This window comes from Cupressus sempervirens, chromosome 3 (genome assembly GCF_028749045.1).
Source record: "Cupressus sempervirens isolate cs-2001-9-10 chromosome 3, ASM2874904v1, whole genome shotgun sequence".
Classification (NCBI taxonomy): Eukaryota; Viridiplantae; Streptophyta; class Pinopsida; order Cupressales; family Cupressaceae; genus Cupressus; species Cupressus sempervirens.
In genome coordinates, this window is record NC_143120.1 from 385,838,223 (window position 1) to 385,860,640 (window position 22,418).

The 22,418-nt window shown below is 40.7% G+C and overlaps 1 protein-coding gene across 7 annotated transcripts in view; it reads right to left on the reverse strand.

The window, feature by feature from the left end:
- The window catches only part of EMB3142 (nuclear pore complex protein (DUF3414)), a 314,519-nt gene that overhangs the window by 206,565 nt on the left and 85,536 nt on the right, over positions 1 to 22,418 (reverse strand). For all 7 annotated transcript variants that reach the window (XM_089819936.1, XM_089819932.1, XM_089819934.1 and 4 more), the window contains exons 12-15: positions 3,321 to 3,437; positions 2,937 to 3,143; positions 2,564 to 2,665; positions 2,318 to 2,464 (exon numbers count right to left, since the gene is read on the reverse strand). In XM_089819936.1, coding sequence (XP_089676062.1) covers positions 2,318 to 2,464; positions 2,564 to 2,665; positions 2,937 to 3,143; positions 3,321 to 3,437 — 573 coding nt within the window. The remainder of the gene's footprint in view (positions 1 to 2,317; positions 2,465 to 2,563; positions 2,666 to 2,936; positions 3,144 to 3,320; positions 3,438 to 22,418) is intronic.

Genomic DNA, 22,418 nt, shown 5'->3' on the forward strand with positions numbered 1-22,418 from the left:
CCAAAAGAACATCAAGCATGCATAATCATACACGGTTTACACAATAGGATTCACAATGAATCAAGACTAGGGAGAGGTGGATTCTTCCAACTGGAGAAGTCAAGCACAACGCCAATTCAGATGCCCAACCGGGGCCAATAACCAAGAACTTCCGTTCTTCCATTTAAACTTGCCATACTCATACCAGGTTTGTGCTGACGGGTAGGGGCCCATAACACCATACCCTTTATCCCTCTTCTCATCCTGAGAAGAGACTCTACACAGGTTGGAGTCCAACTAAACAGACCTCTCCCAAAATTGGTCACTTCTGCCCTCTCCTAGGGTGAGTAATACCAAAACACCCATGCAAGGAACTCAAAATTGCAAACATAAACAAGAAAGGAAAACAACCAAAATAACAAGGTTTACAAATCTTCCCAACATACCCACAACCATACAATAGTAAAACAACAACAAGGTAACAAGAACATGAACCAAAACACAAAAACTGAATAAGGGAGGTGGGAGTTTCCTACCTTCACAAAGAGGTAATGGCAATGAACCAATTTGAGTAGAGTATCCCTCCTTCCTTCAAGCTTCAAGAAATCTTCTCTAAAAATAGAGATTGAGTAACCCCCACCACTAGACCAAGGAAGGCCTCTAAATAAGCCTCCAACTCAACCACCCAAAAAGGAGCAATAACTATTTCCATCCACTAGCCACACTAGAAACTCCTAACTCAACCTACACCATGGTTAAACTCTAAAAGGAGATGGGGTAAGACAACTCATGACAACCACTTGCAATTTTCGCACAAAGGCAAAAAGGGACTTTTTGAGTGACCTCAAAAGTCAAAGCTAGGGGCTTAGGGGTTGGAAAAGACCCCTAACCCATACCCATACCCTTTAGTTAGAATAAAAACATGTTAAAAGCCTTAGGAAAGAGTTTTAGAGACAAAATAAAATCTAGGAATAAAATAGGTCCATCTAACAATTCTAACTAGCAAATTAAGCACATAAACATTTTACGAGTGTCAAGCGACACTGAAAAAGCATAATTACGAACAATAGGGTTTCCAAATTTTAGCACATGGAGATCAGTTTTGTTCCTCCGTAGGGTTTCTTGGCTAAATATCTGCACACTCATTGCACACATCAGTAGTCCCGTAAAATCACATGTATATAAACGTATATGTATCATAAATTTTCATAATTTAAAACATACATTAATAAAGTTTCTTCTCCCTTCATAATTCTTAACCATTTGAAATATCTTAAATCAAATCTCAATCCTACATCTACTGATTTCGTCAACATACATATACATGAACATTAAATGACAATCATCAAATATATCTGGAAATAACATCGCACAACATGAAATAATAAAATATGTTCTAAGCATCAGATAATGTCTCGACATCTCGAGTCGTGAATAACAAAATAAGGGTAATGTATCACTACGCTACGATGGGTCGGGGCGAGGTCTCACAAGATATCATTCCCTTCTCATTGCATGGTATTACGGTAAGGTACTGGTTGTAAATTGGATTTAGCTCTCACTAGTGATTATGGTAGATAGAACTTCTGATTAACACTGTAATACACATTCTGTATAAAACCATCATAGCACCGTAAGATCAATCTACAATGTTTCTTACTTCAAATTGTATAAATGTGGTGAGCTTTAAGAATACTTATCAGTGCGCACGACTTATTGACCTTAAAGCAAGCTGTTACAATTTTAAGAAATTGATAGGTATTAAAAATATTCATTTCTTATCTTTATATCATTCCACACTACAATCTAACCAACTTAACAATATGTTTAATTTGTCAAAAACATATCCTTGCAACTCTCATTCATTACCTTCACCAATTGTAGACATTAGCACTATTTTCTTCTCTAACTTTCCATTGAGTTAAGCCATTTTTGCATAACATTCAATTATTCTTTTATTAAATAAAAAATTAAATATTTTAATTCTACACTTTAAGGGAAATGTTTGAACAATTTATCTTGCATTTTAGTTTATCCTTTACTAATTTCATTATAAAGCCAGTAAATAGAAGAAATGTGCTTTCTGAGCAACTCTGGACAACATTAGTATAACAAAAATCGAAAAGGAAGATTGAATCGGAGCATTATTGTACTTTTAATGAATAATCACTACAGAACCCGTAAACAATAAGACTGTCAAATCATTTATCGATGCATCCATCATTTCTGCAATTAAATAATTTGAACAAACATCAAGGATGAAAAATCATTTCATATAATTTCAAGCATTAAATTATAATGAACTGAAATACTTTGCAAAATTAAAACCTATAAATACCTGAGAAGGAACCTCCTGTGAACTATTGCCAAGCACAGAGGGTTTTACCACTACTGGAAGATCATACTGCTCCAGTAAACTCCAGACTGAATCTTTCAGGGTAGGGGACACTTCCACAAATGTAGAAATAGCATTCCTCAATGCACCCTGCAAATTAATTCATTTAGAAAATATCACCCACAAATGTAAATGATGACTAATACAAGAAGCCGTAAATTTCAAAATTGTTTTATGTGTTTTCCAAACCTTCAGATATGGAGGAACATTTTCATATGGCAACAACTTAAACAAAGGTTCTATATCAGGGAACCATAGCAATTTTTCCACTGAATTCCCATTCTGTATTACCTGAAACAAAAGAATATGGATGCCAAGTAGCATAGCACGAAACTTAGACCAAACAGTATATTTGAATATATTTCCTTCTAAAAAAGCAACATTATGAAAAAGAATACAATGCATATAATAACTTAAACGACAATTTCCTTTACACAGGAACATGTGGTACAGATCCTACAAATGAAAAGCTAATAAATTGATACAAGTTAACCACAATTCTCAATTCATGAGTCCAATATAGAATTTAACATTTAAAAGCAAAGAGGGAATTGAAATGTACCCTCTGCAGAACCCTCAAATATGCTACCAATACCCTGGCATCACCTTCCTGGAAGCTAGGCAATAAAGCTCTTGTATTTTGCAGGCATCTCTTGAACTTTTGTTCATAAACATTAAGAGAGTTGAAAAGTATATGCCACCCGACATTTCGAATTGCTTTGCTTTGAAGCAATTGGAATACTCTCTTAGCACCTTCCTCACTAGATGCCTGTTAATTTAAACACAAACATATAAAACATCATCAAGCAAATTTACAACATAACAGATCAACAAACAATATCTTTACATGAAATACAACAGAGCATGATGCTTTACAAACATAAGAAAATAATATCAACACATAAACCTCTAAGCAACTACTGTTATAAACAAATGATAATCTTACCAGCGTACTAAGCAAGCTTAAGAATGCTACAAGCGTTTGGTAGCTACTATGATCTTCACCAGCAAAGCACACGAAGTTCCACAAAGCCTCATTTCCATCTGTTAGAGCTGGCTCTCTCTAATGAGGAAACATTTACAAACTATTAAAAGAAGTGCTAGCATATACAACTAGATCTAAAAAAGAACATATATTTTCAAAAGACTGAAAAGTCAAGTAAATCAATAATATTACGATAATTATCATCTTGTAACATAAGATAAGAATAACAATGATTGTCTAAAATTTATAATAATAAAGGACATAACAGCATATCAGGTACAACGCAGAAACAGGTTAACAAAGATTCTACTTATGGAAAATAATCTAGCCTAAAAGAATTACTAAAACAAGGTGAGAATGCATTTAAAGATAGAATGTACAAATATGACCATAAGAACAGGAACAACATTAAAAACAAAATCATTCACATTTATACAGTGCTCAGTTACATAAATTTTAACCATACAGTACAAGTGAAAAGTATGAAAGAAAAATCCTTCATCAAAAGTAATCACAATAAGTTTCTACGTTTTGCATAGCCATATTACAGTGAATATAAACGCCCATAAAAACAAAGAATTTCACCTTATAAGTTCTCACATATGCTATCCCACCCTATGCAGGCATCTAGGGCCAGGAGTTGAGTTTATTGAAATCCATGCACAAATACCAGACTGTTTGCAAAAGCAAATCTAACCCCATATGGTCCTTTGGCACCACTGTAAGAGTTATATTAAATTCTACCTATAATATGTCTTATTCGGAAGTCAGTTTGGCATGGAGAGACCACTAGCCTATTTGTGTGATCACCGTAGACTAATGAAAGGTGTTAGGCATTAGAATATTGTAATATTTCTCTAATGGTCATATTAGTTAGTGTTTAGTCTACTAAGTAATTTCTACTTTCCTCTTTACTTTACGATTGTTTTCTTTACAAACATCATCTTTGTAGATCTATACAATGAGCTTTCATCTCCTCTATTTAACATAACATTCATCGACCATAACATGGTTATCGGAGAGGTAATATGGAATTTCATAAAATTTGGTGAATTTTTCTTAATAAATTTAGGCTTCTTGTGATATGGATTTTTTCCAAGAATACTGTTTATTAATTTTTCAAAATAAAAATCGTTGAAGGTATTTTAAGAAAATTTTGTGGTTTGTCTACAAAGATTTTTGCTGAAAATTACAAATCTGGTTGAGCCTTTGACTTACATGATTTCTTGGTTCAAGTAGAAGTCTCTGATTTCTAAAGGTTGCATTTACTTCCATGTTTGTTGCATCAAGATTGATGTTGCTTCAATGTGCAATCTGTGAGTTGCATGTACTTGCACGTTGCTTGCATGTATTGTCTTACAATGCAAAGTCTCTTGTTTTGCCACATGAAGTCTCCTCTAATAGGCTTTTATAATATTTTCCACTAAAAAAGAAATTATGATGGGTTTCAATTTTCTTTTCCTTAAAAAAATTTCTAACGGGTTTCAGAATTTTAACCCTTAAATAATTTCTAGTGGAATTTCACAATTTTTTCACTCAAAAAATGTCTCATTGGTTTTCATTACTTTTTCCGTTGAAAAGACTTTAATGGGTTTTCATTATATTTTCCCTTAAAAAAAATTGATTGGTTTTCATAATTTTTTTCCCATTTCAAAAATTTCTGGTAGGTTTTAATAAGTTTGTCTGTTGGAAAAAAATATTCTACGCTTATAATTTTTTCCTCAAACATTAAGGGTTTTCTCCTATTGGGGAGGGTTCTCCAATTTCTAGAAAGGTTTTAATGTTTACACCATTTTTCCTTAAAGACCATGTTCTGTATCCTAATTAATATCTCAAATTTTGTGTCAGCAATTCATTTGGTTTTTAATTTTTTTCCGTAAAAGACCATGACTTTTTGCAGTCCCATCTGGGCCGTCGTGCTCATCTGCAAAAATTTGGAGGGTTTCTCGATTTTTCCTCAAAATTGTGGTAGTTACTCTCAATATGAGTCTTTGTCTACGGGTAATGATTGTTTTGTTATCCAACATCAAGTTGGACGTTTTGTGACTGATTTGTGGTCAGAGGTTTTGCGAATTCTGGGAGGGTTAGTAGCAACCTCATCTCAATTGCAGAGTCAGTAGCAGGATCTTGTCTCTTGTTTTAGCCCATACTGTAGAAGGGAACAACCTTTTTTGTTTTCTTAGCTGCTCTTGGTCAAAAATATTGCAGTTCCATGGAAGGTCTCAACAGCAGCAGAATATTCTAAAGAATTTATGACGACAAGACATGTATAGTCTTTTGAAGGATAGTTAGATGATGACCATTAACGGAGTGTATTTGAATATTGTAATTTTCTTTAATGATCGTCATAATTTTTCTTTAGTTAATTAAGTAGTTGTTTTCCATTTTTGTCTTTAGTTCATGATTGTTTCTTTTAGGAACACAATAAATTTGGAGATTTCGTCTACTCTGTTTAATATAACATTGATTTATCATAAAATTAGGGAATTCTAGCGGTGTTGACAAAAGTAGTTTGCTATCCAGACAAGAAGTGCAACGCCTTTTTGTAAGCCTTTTCAGGCACCTATACTTCCTATTGTAAGGAAGTCAGTTGACAAGCACTGACAGAGACAACTGACATTTCTTGTAGTGCTAGTAGAGTGGACTTTGTCTTTAACATGGTTTGATATAGTCCAAACTCCAAAGCAACTAAATTAAATAATCATAAATTGTTTTACAAAATTAGATTAAATATTTAACTTTATCGCTATTTTGATTCATTTTATTTTGGACTATGGAAAGGCCAAGTTTCTAAAAGTGTTAAATTCAAAGTAGTTTTCTCTTTGAAAGTGACATGCAAGAAAATATTAAATAAAAGCATTCGAGGAAAAATAGCAAGAAAAGCATTCGTTATATCTTCAGGGAGGCCAACAGAATGGCGGATTATCTGGCCAATATGGCTTCATCTATCCACTCAGGCTGTCATATTTTTTCAGCATTGGAATTATCTAGTCTATTTGAAGCGGATGACCACATCACTGACATTAAAAGGAACTTCTCATTCCATTGTCGGCTTATGGAAATGGTGATCTATCAGTTTTCTGGCAATGAAACAAGACAGTTCTCACCTACAACGATCCGATCTGCTGGTATTTCTGCTCAATGTGTGATGATATCAGTTTTGTAGCACATGGACAGTTCTAAAGAGTAGGTATGCAATTGCATAGGTGTTGCTGTGGACCACAGCGCCAAATCCAAATTCAGTAGACCCATATAGGCATTGCATCCAAATCAACAGTTTCTTTCAAGGATATTCTCTGCTCCAAATATTAGAATGGACAGCGCTTATAAAGCAATTTTCATGATGAAAGAGTGTCTTCAATGGTCTGTCTTATTTACCAAACATTCAGTCAAGTATGTTACTGCCAGTTCAGTATGGTTCAAGTTATATATGGTCGGATTAATGACAAGATTTGATAAAGCATCAGTTCAAATATCTTCTTATCTCACAAATGTTCCTAGTTTGGTGACAAAGCACGCACCTAGGATCAAGGCTTCAAATGCGAAGCTTCCAGTGAAAGTGGCGGTCAAATTAATCATTTGCAGCAAAGTCCATTGTTTTCCAAACAATACGTGCAGTAGAATGTTCTTCAATATTCAGTATGAAGAAGTCCCGCCCAGTTGTTAAGAATATTTTGCTCCTGGATTCAGAAGGCAAATGAATAGCAATGAAGTATTATACTGATGTTTGGGACAACCTTTCTAGCCAATTAGCATTTGGAAAATAGATATTTACAAAAACTCAGCTCCAAAGTTCGTGCAGAAGCTGAAATTGGGATGCTTGATGGATACATTGTTGTATAAAAGTTCATATCACATCTTCCTTTCTTTGTCACTGGGGTATAAATAAGAATGAGGGCAACAGGTCTTCAAGGTTTTTAACTTTTTTGATACAGTTTCTACTTTACTCAAGAAAAATGTTGAAAAGAGGATAGCTCTGGAGCACTTAATCCTCGTTCTTCTCTGTAGCAGAGCATACTATATCACGAGCATTTGACTTGGCAAGGAAACATCTCATAATATAGCTTCTGAACTAGAAACCTACGGAGCCAAATATTCCTTGGTACTTATTAATAGTGCATGTGCTGTGATAGTGTGCAAGTTGGTCTCAGTTGATAAATTAAGTTTTCTAGGCACTCTTAGCTTCAGATGCTCCGCTAGTAGTTAGTGGTTATTTTGTTCCAGAATGTAGTATGGGTCTTTCTAAGTTTCTTTAGACTGTGATTATTCATGGCCGTCTATTAATCAGGTCATTTTGCACTCTCTGTATGTAAGGTTTCATTATTACTAAACTTACAGGAGCTAGCCTTTTGCTTAATAAAAAGAGCAGAAAAAATGTGCAGGAAGAAATTGAAAAGGCAGTCGCAACAAAATAAAGGAAAAAGTAAAATGGCAATTTTTTCCAAAAAAGCAACTAAAACCTATAACTGGAGGACTGTGGTTCTCATTTTGAAGAGATTGTTAAAATGTGATACTTGAAATTTCTCCATTTTCAGCTAGACTTGATAGGAACAGCCATTTTTAGGAAGGAAACCTTCAGAAATTTATGGGAGTGAGGAAAACCCAATTCCATCTTGAGAGAGAATCCATCCGGGTTTTTTTATTTAAAAGTGCCCAGGTACAGGGGTACTTGGACACTTTGGGTACAAGTACAGGTACAACTGTATTTTAAAACAGTGGGCAGGTAAGTAGGTATCCCTAAAAAAATTTAAATATAATTTTGATATTTTATAGAGAATCTGAAAATATGAATCGTAAGTCATGACATTAAGCTTTCAAAACAAGAAATCTGAAAATATGAATCATGAGTCATAATATTAATATATACACTAAATGTTTAAACTTTAGACACATAACAAAGAAGGCAAACTTTAAATACAGTGTAACAGCAATACTGGGGTACGTTGGGACGGCAGGACACCAGGGAGGATTTCTGGGATGAGAGGAAAATGGACCTAATTTTCAGGACGGCAGGGGGACAGCCGCAGGACAGTGACAAGGGGAGGATGGGACAGGGAGGGTATAGTATAGTATACACTTATAAGTTGAAATGCTAGTTAAGAAATGATGTTTCAGTAGAACATACCGAATTAAAATACTTGAACATAGAAAAATTGCGACATGTACTAGAACCATTGAACATTCAACATAGTAACATATTATATACCCAATAGTAACATTAAAAAATCAAAATCCAAGTAGAAATTCAAGTACACATCCCAGCGGCAGCATGGTTGCGGAATGACGGAGGTGGGGGTGCTCAAGTACCTAGTGCAGGGACGTCTTGGAGATGGGTACTTTGAGGTTTGGGAGGGGGGTGGAATTCCCCGTGTTACACTGTTTAAATATGAACAAAAACCATTATCCTTTTTCGCTATCATATACAAAGATTGTTAGTTACACAATTAGACGATGTAATGTCAGATTAAATAATGAAAATTATATTCATATCATAATTAAATAATAAAAATATATAATTACATTGATTGACATAATATATAATTATCTAAATTATAAAAGAATATATTAATAATATTATTATTATAAATTAATGTCACATTGACTGATATAAGATATAATCACTTAAATTATAATAAAAGAATATCCTAATAATGATATTATATTTATAATATTATTATTAAGTGAATATAGTGATAGAATAAATAAATGTACAATGAACCCTGTTTACCGTACTGGTAAAATAAGTGAACGCATACAGACAATGGAACAGAATAGCATAATTATATTCGCATATGCCAGACATACATTATGCTTCATAAGATGAGTAATAGAAGATGATTGATGATTTACAATGATCCTTGACAGGATATAAATACTACCGCCAAACCTTCCCGAAGGAGTCCGTCGGCCACAACATTACATCCGCTACAACTATTTACCCGTTGGCTACAAAATACAAAACACCGACGACAACCAATCTGTCGGCTACAAAAACACCGTCGGACCCATCCAGTCGGCTGACACCATCCCCCAAAAAAAAAACGTCGTCTCCTGACGACTAACAAAATTAGGAGACAACTTACAGACAACAGAAGAAATACTAGAGAGAAGGGGGCATCCCAGAAGTGTGTTGTTGGCGACGTAACTCATACACCTGCTCTGTCTTGATGTGGATATCTGTCTGAATCTGAGAATTAACTTCGACGACCTCCTTTAGAAGAAGTGTTGCATCCATAGCCTACGTCCTAGCTAACTGCATCTCGTGCTCAGCCGCATCCTTATCTCGGACCGCCGCCTCTGTACCTTGCCTAGCCACGTCCCTCTCCTGCACCACTGCTGCCATATCTGCTAGTAGTGCTGCCCGCTCAAGGGCCCATGCTGCCTGCTGGTTGGCCAAGTCAGCAGCTAGCTTCTGTCTAGCCTCACTCTCAGCTATCAATGATCTCCCTGCTGCAACCCTGTCCGCCTCCCCATGCCAATGACCATAGTAAACATCCTTGTACAATCGCACAATCTCATGTGCCAGCTTCATCATAGGGGTGTCACTAGGTCCCAACTCCGGCTCAGTAGCCCAATCTGCCAACATCTCAGCTGTTTCCACCACCGGCCAGCCCCTGTCTAAAAAACAAGTCTGAAATCGTCGAGGACAAATCCCATGGATATATGCTCTGATCAAATGCCACTCCCTCCACTGAGTCAGGGCCTGAATTGCCACATCGTGTCCCTTCTTCAACACAAACTTCATATTCCTGAGGTAATCCCGGCACCTATCCTCATCCGACCCGTAATCCTCCTTGGCGAAGTCCTCCAATGACCATTCCGCATCAGTGGGAGCCATGCCCACATCTGGTGCCGCCTACTCTATTGTTGGCGCAACCACGGCATGTGGCATTCCCTCCTCCTGAAGCTGAGGCTCTGGTACTGTTGGTGATGTTCCTGAACGCCTAGGAGACTGAATGGATGGACCCCGCTTCGCAGGAGTGAGTCGAAACTGCTGCCTCAGAAACTCACTAGCTCTATCCATCACCTCCGATTGGTCTGACTGCGCGAGCTCCATGTTCTCCTCCGATACTGGCTGAGCTGACTCGGCCTCTGCTAAAAAAGATGACGAAACAGTGACAATTGCATCACAATCAATGACCTCCAACCGAACTTGCGGCTCAGGCTTCGGCGGTGGCAACTGTGCTCTCTGTGAGACTACAACAACGACATCTGCTGGTACAACTGGAATCACCTCCGCTACAGCCGTCGGCAATATCTCGACTACTGTCCGTGGGACAACATTTGTCGCTATCTGTGGGACCATCTCCGTCATTGTCCGTGGGACATTTGCCTCCGCTGGAGGAGTCATAAGGACCGAGGCATGGTGCTGACCAAATGCCGGAATGACTGTCAGAAAGGTAGTCAAGTGCGCCGAAATTGACAGCTGAAGGGGGGTAAAGAATGTGGACCCACTACCCGTTGCCTCACCGTCAACTTTCGCCAATGTGCTCACCTCTTCTTCCACGGACTCAGCCCCGTCACTCATCGAAGTGCCCTCCTATCTGCTATCTATCTCTCCGGAAGCAGCCAATCTACGAAGTACTTTCTTGTGACCTGCCGCTGATCCTCCTGTATCCAAGTGTCGCCAGTAGAATATGGGAGGCTCCCCATCTGCCAACTTGCCCCTTGGAGGAGCCTCAAAACCATCTAGTGGAATCTGGCTAGCTGCAGCCTCCAGAAACAGCCCGATGGCATGGTGTGGCATAAAAAATGTTCGGTGCTGAAGAGTCATGAATTCCTCCATCCTGTCGGCAAGCACTGAGGCCCAATCATATACCACTCCCTACATGATACCATTCATAAACACAATTTGCAGCAATGCTATATCTGAAGCTCGAGTGGCGCCTGTCAACCTGCTCTTGATGACGTCAATAATACATCGCCAATGACCCTCCCGAATAAAGTCCCTGCGAAGCCCTCTGCACTTTGTCCCCTGAACCGCTGCCTACCTCTCGATGGGTGTAAGATCCCGACACACTAGATCTATTCAATGCTCCTTCCATTCTCGTGAGAGTTTATGGTTCTTGATTTCCACTTTCCTCCCATCGGGGCCAGGGATGCTGAAAACCCTAGTGAAATCCCTAGGCTTAAAGGACACCGTCATCTGCTGTTGCTTCTACAAGAATGTACTTGTTCTGCTCCGGGCGCTATATGTCTTTATCATGGTGCGCAATACTGATTCGAACAACCCGATGGAAAAGATCGGAAGCTGGATGGCCCAATGCACCTGTGCCCGCATCAAAATCTGTTTAATCTGGTCTGCCTCCGGTGTTTCCTGCCACCACTTTCGGCATTCACTCCCACTAAGACTCTCAAACTGGACGGTGAGATAAGTGAGTTCCTCCTTCGTCTTTTGTTTCTTGCTACTGGAAGTGGAGGGGCCTGCAACTCGAATCCCCGATACCCAAACTCTTGAATTCTTCTCCATATTTGCTGCCAATTGACTCTTCCACGACTTCCGCTTGCCCACTGACTCCATGCAAAATGGTATCGTCTTTCCTATACAGGCCCTCCTTACTCCCGTAGCAGGCAATGGAAGCGGTCAGTAAATCCGCGGAAAGTTGAAAAAAAAAAAAAAATTTGTCCGCCCAGTCGCCCCGTGGGGGAGAAAAGTTAGACGACCGCTAAGTGTGGCTGCCCTGGGTTGCCCTCTTGCAAAAGAAATGCATCAAGCTCCCAACGAGGAGGTCCAAGACTGAATCCGTTTTCCTCCACTCTTCTACCCTGCGGAGAGGGTGTGTGACGGCATGCTTTACTACTAATGAAATCAGAACGCTTCACCTTGACGATTGTCCAGCTGCTATAATCCCTGCACCTTCTCAATAGGCGTCTTACTGTATGTAACACACTCAGTGAAAACGTTAGTTGCTCCATACGTCCAGTATCGGTGCAACCTCTTGTAAATAGAGAGGACCAACTTGACCAAAAAACTCTTCAATAATGATGATCATGAAACTGCTACCGTCTGATCATTAATAGCTTGTGCTCCTTTATTATGGATGTCTTCTCTGATATGTATAAATAAAATCCTTGCACCAACAGTTGCTATCGCAACCTACCATGCTCTAAGTTGAGCGTCTTCCACACAGGAATATATCAATTATCAATTATCAATTCTTCACTTGCCCTTGGAGAGCCGATTGGCTTGTATATATACGTGTATCAAACTGCGAAATGCTATATGGCTGTGTCTGATATTTGTATGTGATTCACGCTGCAATTACAGGCTTACACAATGTTCTCAAGCAGAGGTATTTGCCGTTTCTGATATTCTGGCATTGCTTCTCTGATGTATGGGCCATCTTTGATTTATAAATCACGGCTAAACTCTGTATGCAAAGATTGTGTGGGCCATCTCCGTGCTGTCTCACTGTATGTGATATGCGGAAGCTGTCGCGGACAGGATAGGCCAGAGGAGGGGATTGACTGGCGAAAAAACTTACTGGCGGAATGGCAGGAAAAACTCTTACTGGTGGAGTAGTTTTCTAAGTTTAGAGCCCGCGAATAGGCTGCTGGCAGGGCTTTTTATTTACCTGCGGCTAGACTGTCCGTGGGGCCTTTGCCTTTCGCGCCCGCGGACAGTCAGTTGCCCGCAGGGCTTTTGTCTTTATCGCCCGCGGACAGACTGTTGCCCACGGGGCTTTTCTGTCCGCGGGGCCCCTCTCTTTTTTTCTTTTTTTTCTTTTTTCAAATCAAATAACAAAGGTACCTCCAGTTAGCGTCGCCGCCTAAGAGTCCTTTAATGACGACGACGGAGGATTCAACAACGACGACAACCTTCTTGCGTGGTATATTTTCAATTTAGATCCGTTAACTGACTGAGCCATCTCCTGTCCATCCAAGGTCGCCAGTTTGATTGCTCCATTGTCGCCAACCTCCCCGATCTAGTATGGTCCAACCCACCTCACCTTGAATTTTCCCGACTTGATTTCGTTGCGGCCATCATACTTCAATACTAACTGTCCCGGCTGGAATCTGCTACATTTCAGATACTTATCATGCCAGAGCTTGCATCTGTTCTGTGCCACTTCCGTCACCCACTGTGCCAACAACAGTTTCTCCTCCAGCTTATTCAAATTATTCAACCGCTCTTGTAAGCTTCCGTCGTCATCCAACTTGTTTTCCAATGCTATTTGGAAACTCAGAATCATGAATTCTGCTGGGAGCACTGCTTCCTGTCCAAACATTAAGTGGAATGGTGTGTGCCCTGTCGTCACCTTGTACGCCGTGCGGTAAGCCCACAGGGCAGCGAGTAAGTTTTCCTCCCAATCAGCACCTTCAACCGCGCAGGATTTGTAGATGATGGATACTAGGATTTTATTGGTGGCCTCCGCCTTTCCGTTTGCTCTTGGATAGTACGGACTTGACAATGAATGATAAATCTTAAACTGAGTGGTGAGCAGTCGAATAACATGATTAACAAAATGACCTCCCCTATCACTTGTTAATTGTAACGGGATTCCATACCTGGTAATGATCTGTTCATAAATAAATTTCACAGTGCTGACGGTCGAGTTATCTGGTAGCGCACGTGCCTCCACCCACTTGGTCAGGTACTCCGTTGCAACAATGATGTACCGGCACCGTCGAGTCTTGCTCACCCTCAGTAGTCCAATGAAATCTAATCCCCATCTCTCAAAAAGTTCTTGCGCGTGTGGGGTGAAGTGGCATGAAATCTCTCTTCAGCGGCTTTCCGGCCCGTTAGCAAGTGTCACATCGACAACCCATTCCCATGCATCATTGTACACCGTCGGCCACCAGAGACCTGCCAGCAATATCTTCCGTGCAGTGGTGTCGGGCCCCATGTGTCCTCCCACGGGACCCTCATGTGTTTCTTTTAACACCTGCGGTATCTCCTCTTCCAACACACACCGCCAAAGAATATGATCCGGCCCCATTTTGTAGAGCAATCCATTGATCAATTGAAACGTACGACTCCTGATTATCAACTTGCGCCTATCATTCGGTGACATCCCCGTGGGAAACTGTCCTGTTCACAGGTACTTGCCAATACTCCTGTACCATTCCGGCAGTACCCCAATCTAAAACAGCTGCGCGTCAGGGAAGTCGTCATTCACACCCTCCGCTGGTTCCCCTGTTTTGATCCGCCACACGTGGTCGGCACTAACATGTTTCTTTCCTGGCCGAACAATGATTTTGAAAGTGAATTCCTGCAACAAGAGTAGCCATCTGCTGATCCTCCCTTGGATGACAGGTTTATAAATCATGTACAATAGGGCCTGGTGATCAACATAGAACACAAACGGTGTAGCAAGGAAATAATGACGGAATTTTTGCATAGCATAAACCATTCCCAACGCTTCTCTTTCAGTCGTGTTGTAGTTCTGCTCAACCTTTGATAGCAACCGGCTGGTAAAGTATATGGGATGATCCAGTCCGTGATTACCAGTCTGTGCCAAGGTCGCGCCGATCGCATAGTTAGAGGCATCCACATGAACATGAAACTCCTTATTCCAGTCCGGATATGCCAGGATGGGTGTCGTAGCCAGTCGTACCTTTAGCCCTTCAAATGCCTCGTCCTGCTCTTTATCCCATCTAAATGATTCTTCCTTGCAAGTTAACTTATCTAACGGTTGGGACACCTTGGCAAAAATTTTAATAAATCTCTGATAATATTCTATATGCCTGAGAAAAGATTTTACCTCTGTCACATTAGTAGATGGCTGCATTTCAAAAATAATTCTCACCTTGTCGGGATCCGTCTTTAATCCTTCCTTACAGACAATGTGTCCGAGCAATCTTCCGTGCGGAACCATGAATCTGCACTTCTTGGAATTTAATGCTAGCCGGGCTCTGCGACATCTCTCCATACATTCACCAAGTGTTTCCAGGTGTTCGTCCTCCGTGCTAAATATTGACCAATCATCCAAGAAGGCTTTGAAGTTTCCCACGGACATCCTATCGAAGATATGCAGTATAATCCGCTGGAATGTGGCCGACGCGTTACACAACCCAAATGGCATCTGGTTGTACGCGTAGACCCCATCTTCGACAACAAACATTGTCTTCAACTTATCCTCCTTCGCTATAGAAATCTGATTGTATCCAGAGAACCCGTCCATAAAGGAGTAGATTTCATGTCCCGCAACCTCCTCCAGAATGCTGTCTGTGAATGGAATCGAAAAAGGATCTTTGATTGTTACTGCATTCAGGCATCTGAAATCGACGTATATCCGAATCTGAGTAGTATCTTTCTTTAATGAAATGACTATCGGCGACACCCATTCGCTGGTCTGCACCTTGAAGATAATGCCAGCTTCCAGAATCCGGTTGATTTCCTCCCTAACCCGTGCAGCATAGTTCTTGTTCATCCTGTAGGGTCGCTTTCGTACAGGTCCAGCTTCCTCCACCAGCGGGATGCAGTGCACACACAATTCCGGCGGTACTCCCTTGAGGTCCTTGTATGTCCATGCAAACACATCCTTGTAGTCCATAAATATCTTGAATGCCGCGGCCTTGAGTACTGGATCCCAATTATCTCCGACTAGTATGTTCTTCGACTCTACCTCGTCCCCCAAATTCATCGTTTGCAGCGTAGCTTCATTATACTTGATTGTCTCCCCTTCACTGAATGCATGGGCTGGTGTAACATCCAACGGTGCCTCCCCCTCCTTTACTTCACTAAACTCCTTCGGATATTCGTTCTCAATAGACAAAAGATTGCAGCTGTGAAATAATTCATAGTCCTCCATTTGCCAGTGGTAGAGACCGTTGACGGAATTCAAGTCGTCATCCGTTGATCCCCCGTCCAATCAGAGGACGCCTTCCTGATCCGGTTCCATATGTTGTCTACCTTCATCCTCCTCTCCCTCAAAATCTGACGACAAGGCCTCTTCCCCTACCATTTGGGTATGCAGATCAATGACGAATCGGCGGCCTTTACTTTCCAGTGATAAGGTGTTCTTCCAGTCGTGTCGAGCTCTTCCTTCGATAAGCCACCCACGGCCCAGGATGGCGTCATAGCCTTTCCTCTTCAATGGAATCACCACGAAATCCATCAGGAATAGCTGAATGCCAATGGTTACTCGTTGTGCCATGAGAATACCCAGTGGTTTAATGCCATGTTGATCGGCGGTCAGCAGCTGAAATCTCGGAGGCCACAATGTCGGCTGTCCTAATTTCCTCCAGGTTTCTTCTGGCAATACATTTACGCCGGATCCTCCGTCAACTATGGTGTCTGTGAGAACATGTCCAAGTATCCTCATCTCGACAACTGTAGGGTGTCGTCCGAATGTCAACGCCAGCAACATCTAATCTTCTCCTCCAATAGAAATTTCCTTTTCCTTCCGTCGACTTGGTTCTCCCGGTGACTTTTCCTTCCCGAGACTTGATTCTCCTGTAATATTTGAAAGAGCAGATTGAAGTTGAGGCATGGTGAGAAGCAAATCATTTACCTTTACTCGCACCTCTGTTTGCAAAATTTCTCGTAATATGTTTTGTTTCGTGGAATTCCTCGCTGAAGTGTCGGCGGTGTCCGGAGGTGTTGCTATTTGGGATACTTTTCCAACCTCCGCCCGTGCTTCCGCAAATTTCCTCCTCTTTGGCGAGGTCTGAGGATTCTTTTGCTTGTTGTCGCGTAATTGCCAAAACTTCTTCATCATCCGCCCCAACAGTGATCAAGTTCACTCCGGATTTTGGACATTTTGAGTCATCGTGATCGCCAGGTCCGCACTATCGGCACAATAGTTGAGGTGTATTTGTTGTTGGACACTCCCGCATAAAATGCCCCCACAAGTTACATGTGCGACACTGAATAATCGGCCGTCCGTTTGCATCATACTGGAACCGGCTTCTACTTGTATTGGTATTGTTATTGTTGTTGTTATTATTCTGTTCATGCCGACTATTCCTGTATCCTCCGGATGTAGGCCGGCAGTATTTGTGTTTCCCCTACTACCTGACGAGGAAGCCTCCTGTGTGAGAAGCACCTGCGGAGATCCTCTTGTCTTCATGTTAAAGGGGCAGTCTTTTGTCAAATGGCCCATGATCTGACAAATGTCACAAAATTGGTTCTTTGGACACAATCCTTTAGTATGGTCGTCGGTCTTACACTCTGTGCACCACAGTTCACTGCCTTTTGGCTCCTTTTGCATGTTTTTAAACTCCTTCATCATGCGAACCATATCCTTCTGTAGGGCACGAACCTTCTTGTTGCTGCCTTCGTCATCACTGCTATCATCTCCGACAGGCTCGTCATCATCAAAATCAGATGAGCTAGTTTTCTTCTTCTTTGTCTTCTGTTCACTTTCAAGATCCAGTGCTCTATTATACGCGTCCACATATGACAACGGTGGCACAATTTTCATTTTCCTCCGCAACTTTGAGTGTAGGCCGTCCACGAACCATCTTTTCTGCAATCCGTCCGCCGGCTTGCTTTCCATTTTGTTTATTAAGTCTTTTAATCTCCTGGCGTAGACGCGCACAATTTCGTGCTTCCCCTGTTTGGTATTGAAAATCTCTGCTACGATTTCATTATCATCCTGCAAGAGTTTAAATTCCGCCAGGAACTCCTTTTTAATGTTATCCCAAGTATTCAGATTTTGTGGATCCGTATCCGAAAACCAATTAATTGCCACACCCCGTAGGGTTGCCGAAAATTGCCTGACCCATTCGTTGGCATCTGTGATTCCATTTGCCCGTCAAATTGTCTCACATGTCTTACAATGTCGGATGGGGTCGGCTGTACCATCGCCCTCAAACTTCGGCAATTTTTCTTTGGGTCCCGCCATCACAACACTGGAGGTCTGCACTGTTACACCGGAGGTCTGCACTCCCACACCGCCGGACTGCTCTGTAATGATCCCATCTTTTGGCCTTCACGTTCTTTTAGTAGTTGACCAAGTGTGTGTGTGCATTAGCCTTGTTCTACATGGTCCCAAGGGCTAACGAAGGGTTTAATGAGATCCTGGAGTGTTTTGGCCTAGTCATTTCCAGTTTGGGCCAAAACGAAGTTGATTTACTCAGTTTCAGGCATACTATTTTTAGTAAGTCGGCAGGACACAGTGCAAGTCAATTTTGGTGATTGGATTCGATACTCCTCGGTGAGAGCTTTCCGATGAGCTATCACTCGCATTATTCGGAGTCTGATTACTAATACATTTTAATGCCTGAAGTTTTATAAAAGTAACGTCTAATTTAATTGTAAAATATTAAAGTGTTACTTTAATATTTATTTTATGGTGATGTGTACCCAAGGTAGACATAAGGGGTATTTTAATATATGTTTTATATATTACACATCTTTTATCCCACATTGCCCATATGAGTTGAGCGAACCTTTGGGAATAGAATAAAAGGAAGCATTTGTGGCTTCATTAGATAGGTTGAATATGAGAAGAAATTGGTGTGTAAGTTGCAGCTTTGTTCTTGGCATTTAAGGACGTCTATCCTCTCTTGTAACATTCTAGACGTCATTCCCTTGGGGTTTGGCCTTTGGAATTCTTTCTTATTGGCTTCATTAACAGGTAGTTTAGTTGCATTTCGGCTACAGGCAGATTTGATATTTTGCTCATATCTTCTTCACTACTTGTCCGACGCTTATGCCGCTTGGAGGGAATGGTATTATGAAGGTAGTGGACTGATTGGAAGACAAAGTATTGTAGCAGCAAGTTCGTAAGCATGGGCTGGAGTATTATGACAATATTGCTGAAGTAATTAGTGAGTTGATAAATCTGCCATGTATTTGGTTTTATGAATACTGAAAATAACATTTTATTAGCAGCAGTTCATTTCCACTTTGCATATTATTGTAGTTTCTTTCTTGTTTATGTTGTATGATACCAATTCCATGCATGAAACACAACAAACAAATAAACGTTTGATTTCCGAAGTTATAAGGGGTTTTAAGAAGTTGAATGCAACCTGTTTGACATAATTCCTTTCAGCGATTTGGTTTAGTTTTTTGGGACATCCAAGAGTGTCCATTACAGTGGTATCAGAGCTATAAGTCTTGCCATCCTGTGGAGATCATATTGATAGCCGGATAAAGATGTATATTAGTCTAGATCAAGATGTGATGTTCAGACAGTTATTGGGTACATTAGAGAAGAGGCAACGTATGCAACAGGAGCAGAATAGGCAAATGGATATGATGTTGCAGCTTATGGCTAGACAGATGGGCATCAACATTGATGATTTGTACGTTGCTCCAAAGCAGAAGGTAGTCAATTTCTCAGGTGGGATCGAGACACGTATAGAGCCAGCCAGCTATGATGTTGGTGATGTGGGCATTTCGGCAGAGTCAGTAGAGACATACGTGCAAAGTCAGGAGACCACATATGAAGCCTTGTCAGGGGATGATGACGTAGCAATAGTGGAATTAGGAGAATGCGAGGATACTATCATATCAGCAGCCACTTCTATGTCAGTTGAAGCATCCAATGAGGAGTTTAATGTTAATGTTGTTCCTATGTCCATATATTTCGATGCGGCAACACCTATTGTTGATACAGTTAGCATGAGTACATATGGTTCACCTACAACTACATCTTTTTCAATGCATGATGGTGATAATATGCATTCCAGTCCAATATATATTATGTGGATGGATAAAGGGAAGAAGACATTTCATAGATCTTCTATGGAGTTGCCTTATGATGACATTCTGACTTCATCAACACAAGTTTTGAATGCTAGGCTACAGGGGTTGGTCCTGATGATGCGGGTTTGCAGTTGGTTTAACTTCCATATGGATATCACATATTGGGATCCAGGTGGAGGTTGGAGTCCATTATGTTACTTAATTGCTTGAGGACAAGCAATTTCAAGGAGGGCGGATTTGTAATGATCCCATCTTTTGGCCTTCACGTTCTTTTAGTAGTTGACCAAGTGTGTGTGTGCGTTAGCCTTGTTCTACATGGTCCCAAGGGCTAGCGAAGGGTTTAATGGGATCCTGGAGTGTTTTGGCCTAGTCATTTCCAGTTTGGGCCAAAACGAAGTTGATTTACTCAGTTTCAAGCATACTATTTTTAGTAAGTCGGCAGGACACAGTGCAGGTCAATTTTGGTGATTGGATTCGATACTCCTCGGTGAGAGCTTTCCGATGAGCTATCACTCGCATTATTCGGAGTCTGATTGCTAATACATTTTAATGCCTGAAGTTTTATAAAAGTAACGTCTAATTTAATTGTAAACTATTAAAGTGTTACTTTAATATTTATTTTATGGTGATGTGTACCCAAGGGAGACATAAGGGGTATTTTAATATATGTTTTATATATTACACATCTTTTATCCCACATTGCCCATATGAGTTGAGCGAACCTTTGGGAATAGAATAAAAGGAAGCATTTGTGGCTTCATTAGATAGGTTGAATATGAGAAGAAATTGGTGTGTGAGTTGCAGCTTTGTTCTTGGCATTTAAGGACGTCTATCCTCTCTTGTAACATTCTAGACGTCATTCCCTTGGGGTTTGGCCTTTGGAATTCTTTCTTATTGGCTTCATTAACAGGTAGTTTAGTTGCATTTTCGGCTACAGGCAGATTTGATATTTTGCTCATATCTTCTTCACTACTTGTCCGACGCTTATGCCGCTTGGAGGGAATGGTATTATGAAGGTAGTGGACTGATTGGAAGACAAAGTATTGTAGCAGCAAGTTCGTAAGCATGGGCTGGAGTATTATGACAATATTGCTGAAGTAATTAGTGAGTTGATAAATCTGCCATGTATTTGGTTTTATGAATACTGAAAATAACATTTTATTAGCAGCAGTTCATTTCCACTTTGCATATTATTGTAGTTTCTTTCTTGTTTATGTTGTATGATACCAATTCCATGCATGAAACACAACAAACAAATAAACGTTTGATTTCCGGAGTTATAAGGGGTTTTAAGAAGTTGAATGCGAACTGTTTGACATAATTCCTTTCAGCGATTTGGTTTAGTTTTTTGGGACATCCAAGGGTGTCCATTACATGCTCTCCCACACCGGAGGTGTTGACAGCTGCGAACTTTGGTGAAGAAGAAGGATCTTCTGAAGTTGTTTCCCGCGGAAGTCTATCCCGGACGAAGAAGTCACTCCACGCTCGTGCTCCCTCGGCACTGCAAGTCGTGCGAGTTGAGGCTCTTCCGTCTGAATTTTCTTCCCTCGGCGAACACAAATTCAAGAACTCCTCTCGTGCTTCTTCCACCAATTCCACCCGCTGCCGAGTCTCCTCCAACAATTCCTCCACTCTTGTTTTCGTCGGCAAGCTTCTGGAATCTCCTTCAGCGGTCTGCCTGCTATGCAAGAATTAAATGTTCTTGTGCAGTACGGATTTCGTCTTTTCCCTTCGCCTTATTTCGATCCTTGTTAAGCTGATTTGGCATTAATCTTCATTTCTCCCACCTTCCAGATTCATAAGGCAACGGCGCCAAATGTTTACCGTACTGGTAAAATAAGTGAACGCATATAGACAATGGAAAAGAATAACAGAATTATATTCGCCTATGCCAAACATACATTATGCTTCATAAGATGAGTAATAGAAGATGATTGATGATTTACAATGATCCCAGACGAGATATAAATACTACCGCTGCACCTTCCCAAAGGAGTCCGTCGGCCACAACATTACATCCGCTACAACTATTTACCCGTCGGCTACAAAATACAAAACACCGACGACAGCTAATTCGTCGGCTACAGAAACACCGCCAGACCCATCCAGTCGGCTGACAAACCCTTCGCACTCTTATGTTAAATCATTCAAAGATAATTACATGCATGATGAGTAGCAGCCATGCGGATAAAAAGAACAAAGTCTTTGAGTCTCCCATGCAACCCTGAAAAGACTAGACTTTGTTGGTGAGCAATATCTTTGCCAAGGTATGCCAATTGTTCCACATCAGTAAAGAAAGACATCTGATTGCCTTGGATGATCAACCATGTATTATAGTAGGACACTATCGTCATTGGATACATCTCTCCCAAAACAGTCGTATAATCTAACAATATATTAGCAGAGATGGATACAGAGTCTATTGTAAGATTAGCAGTATTAATCTTGACCCGTCA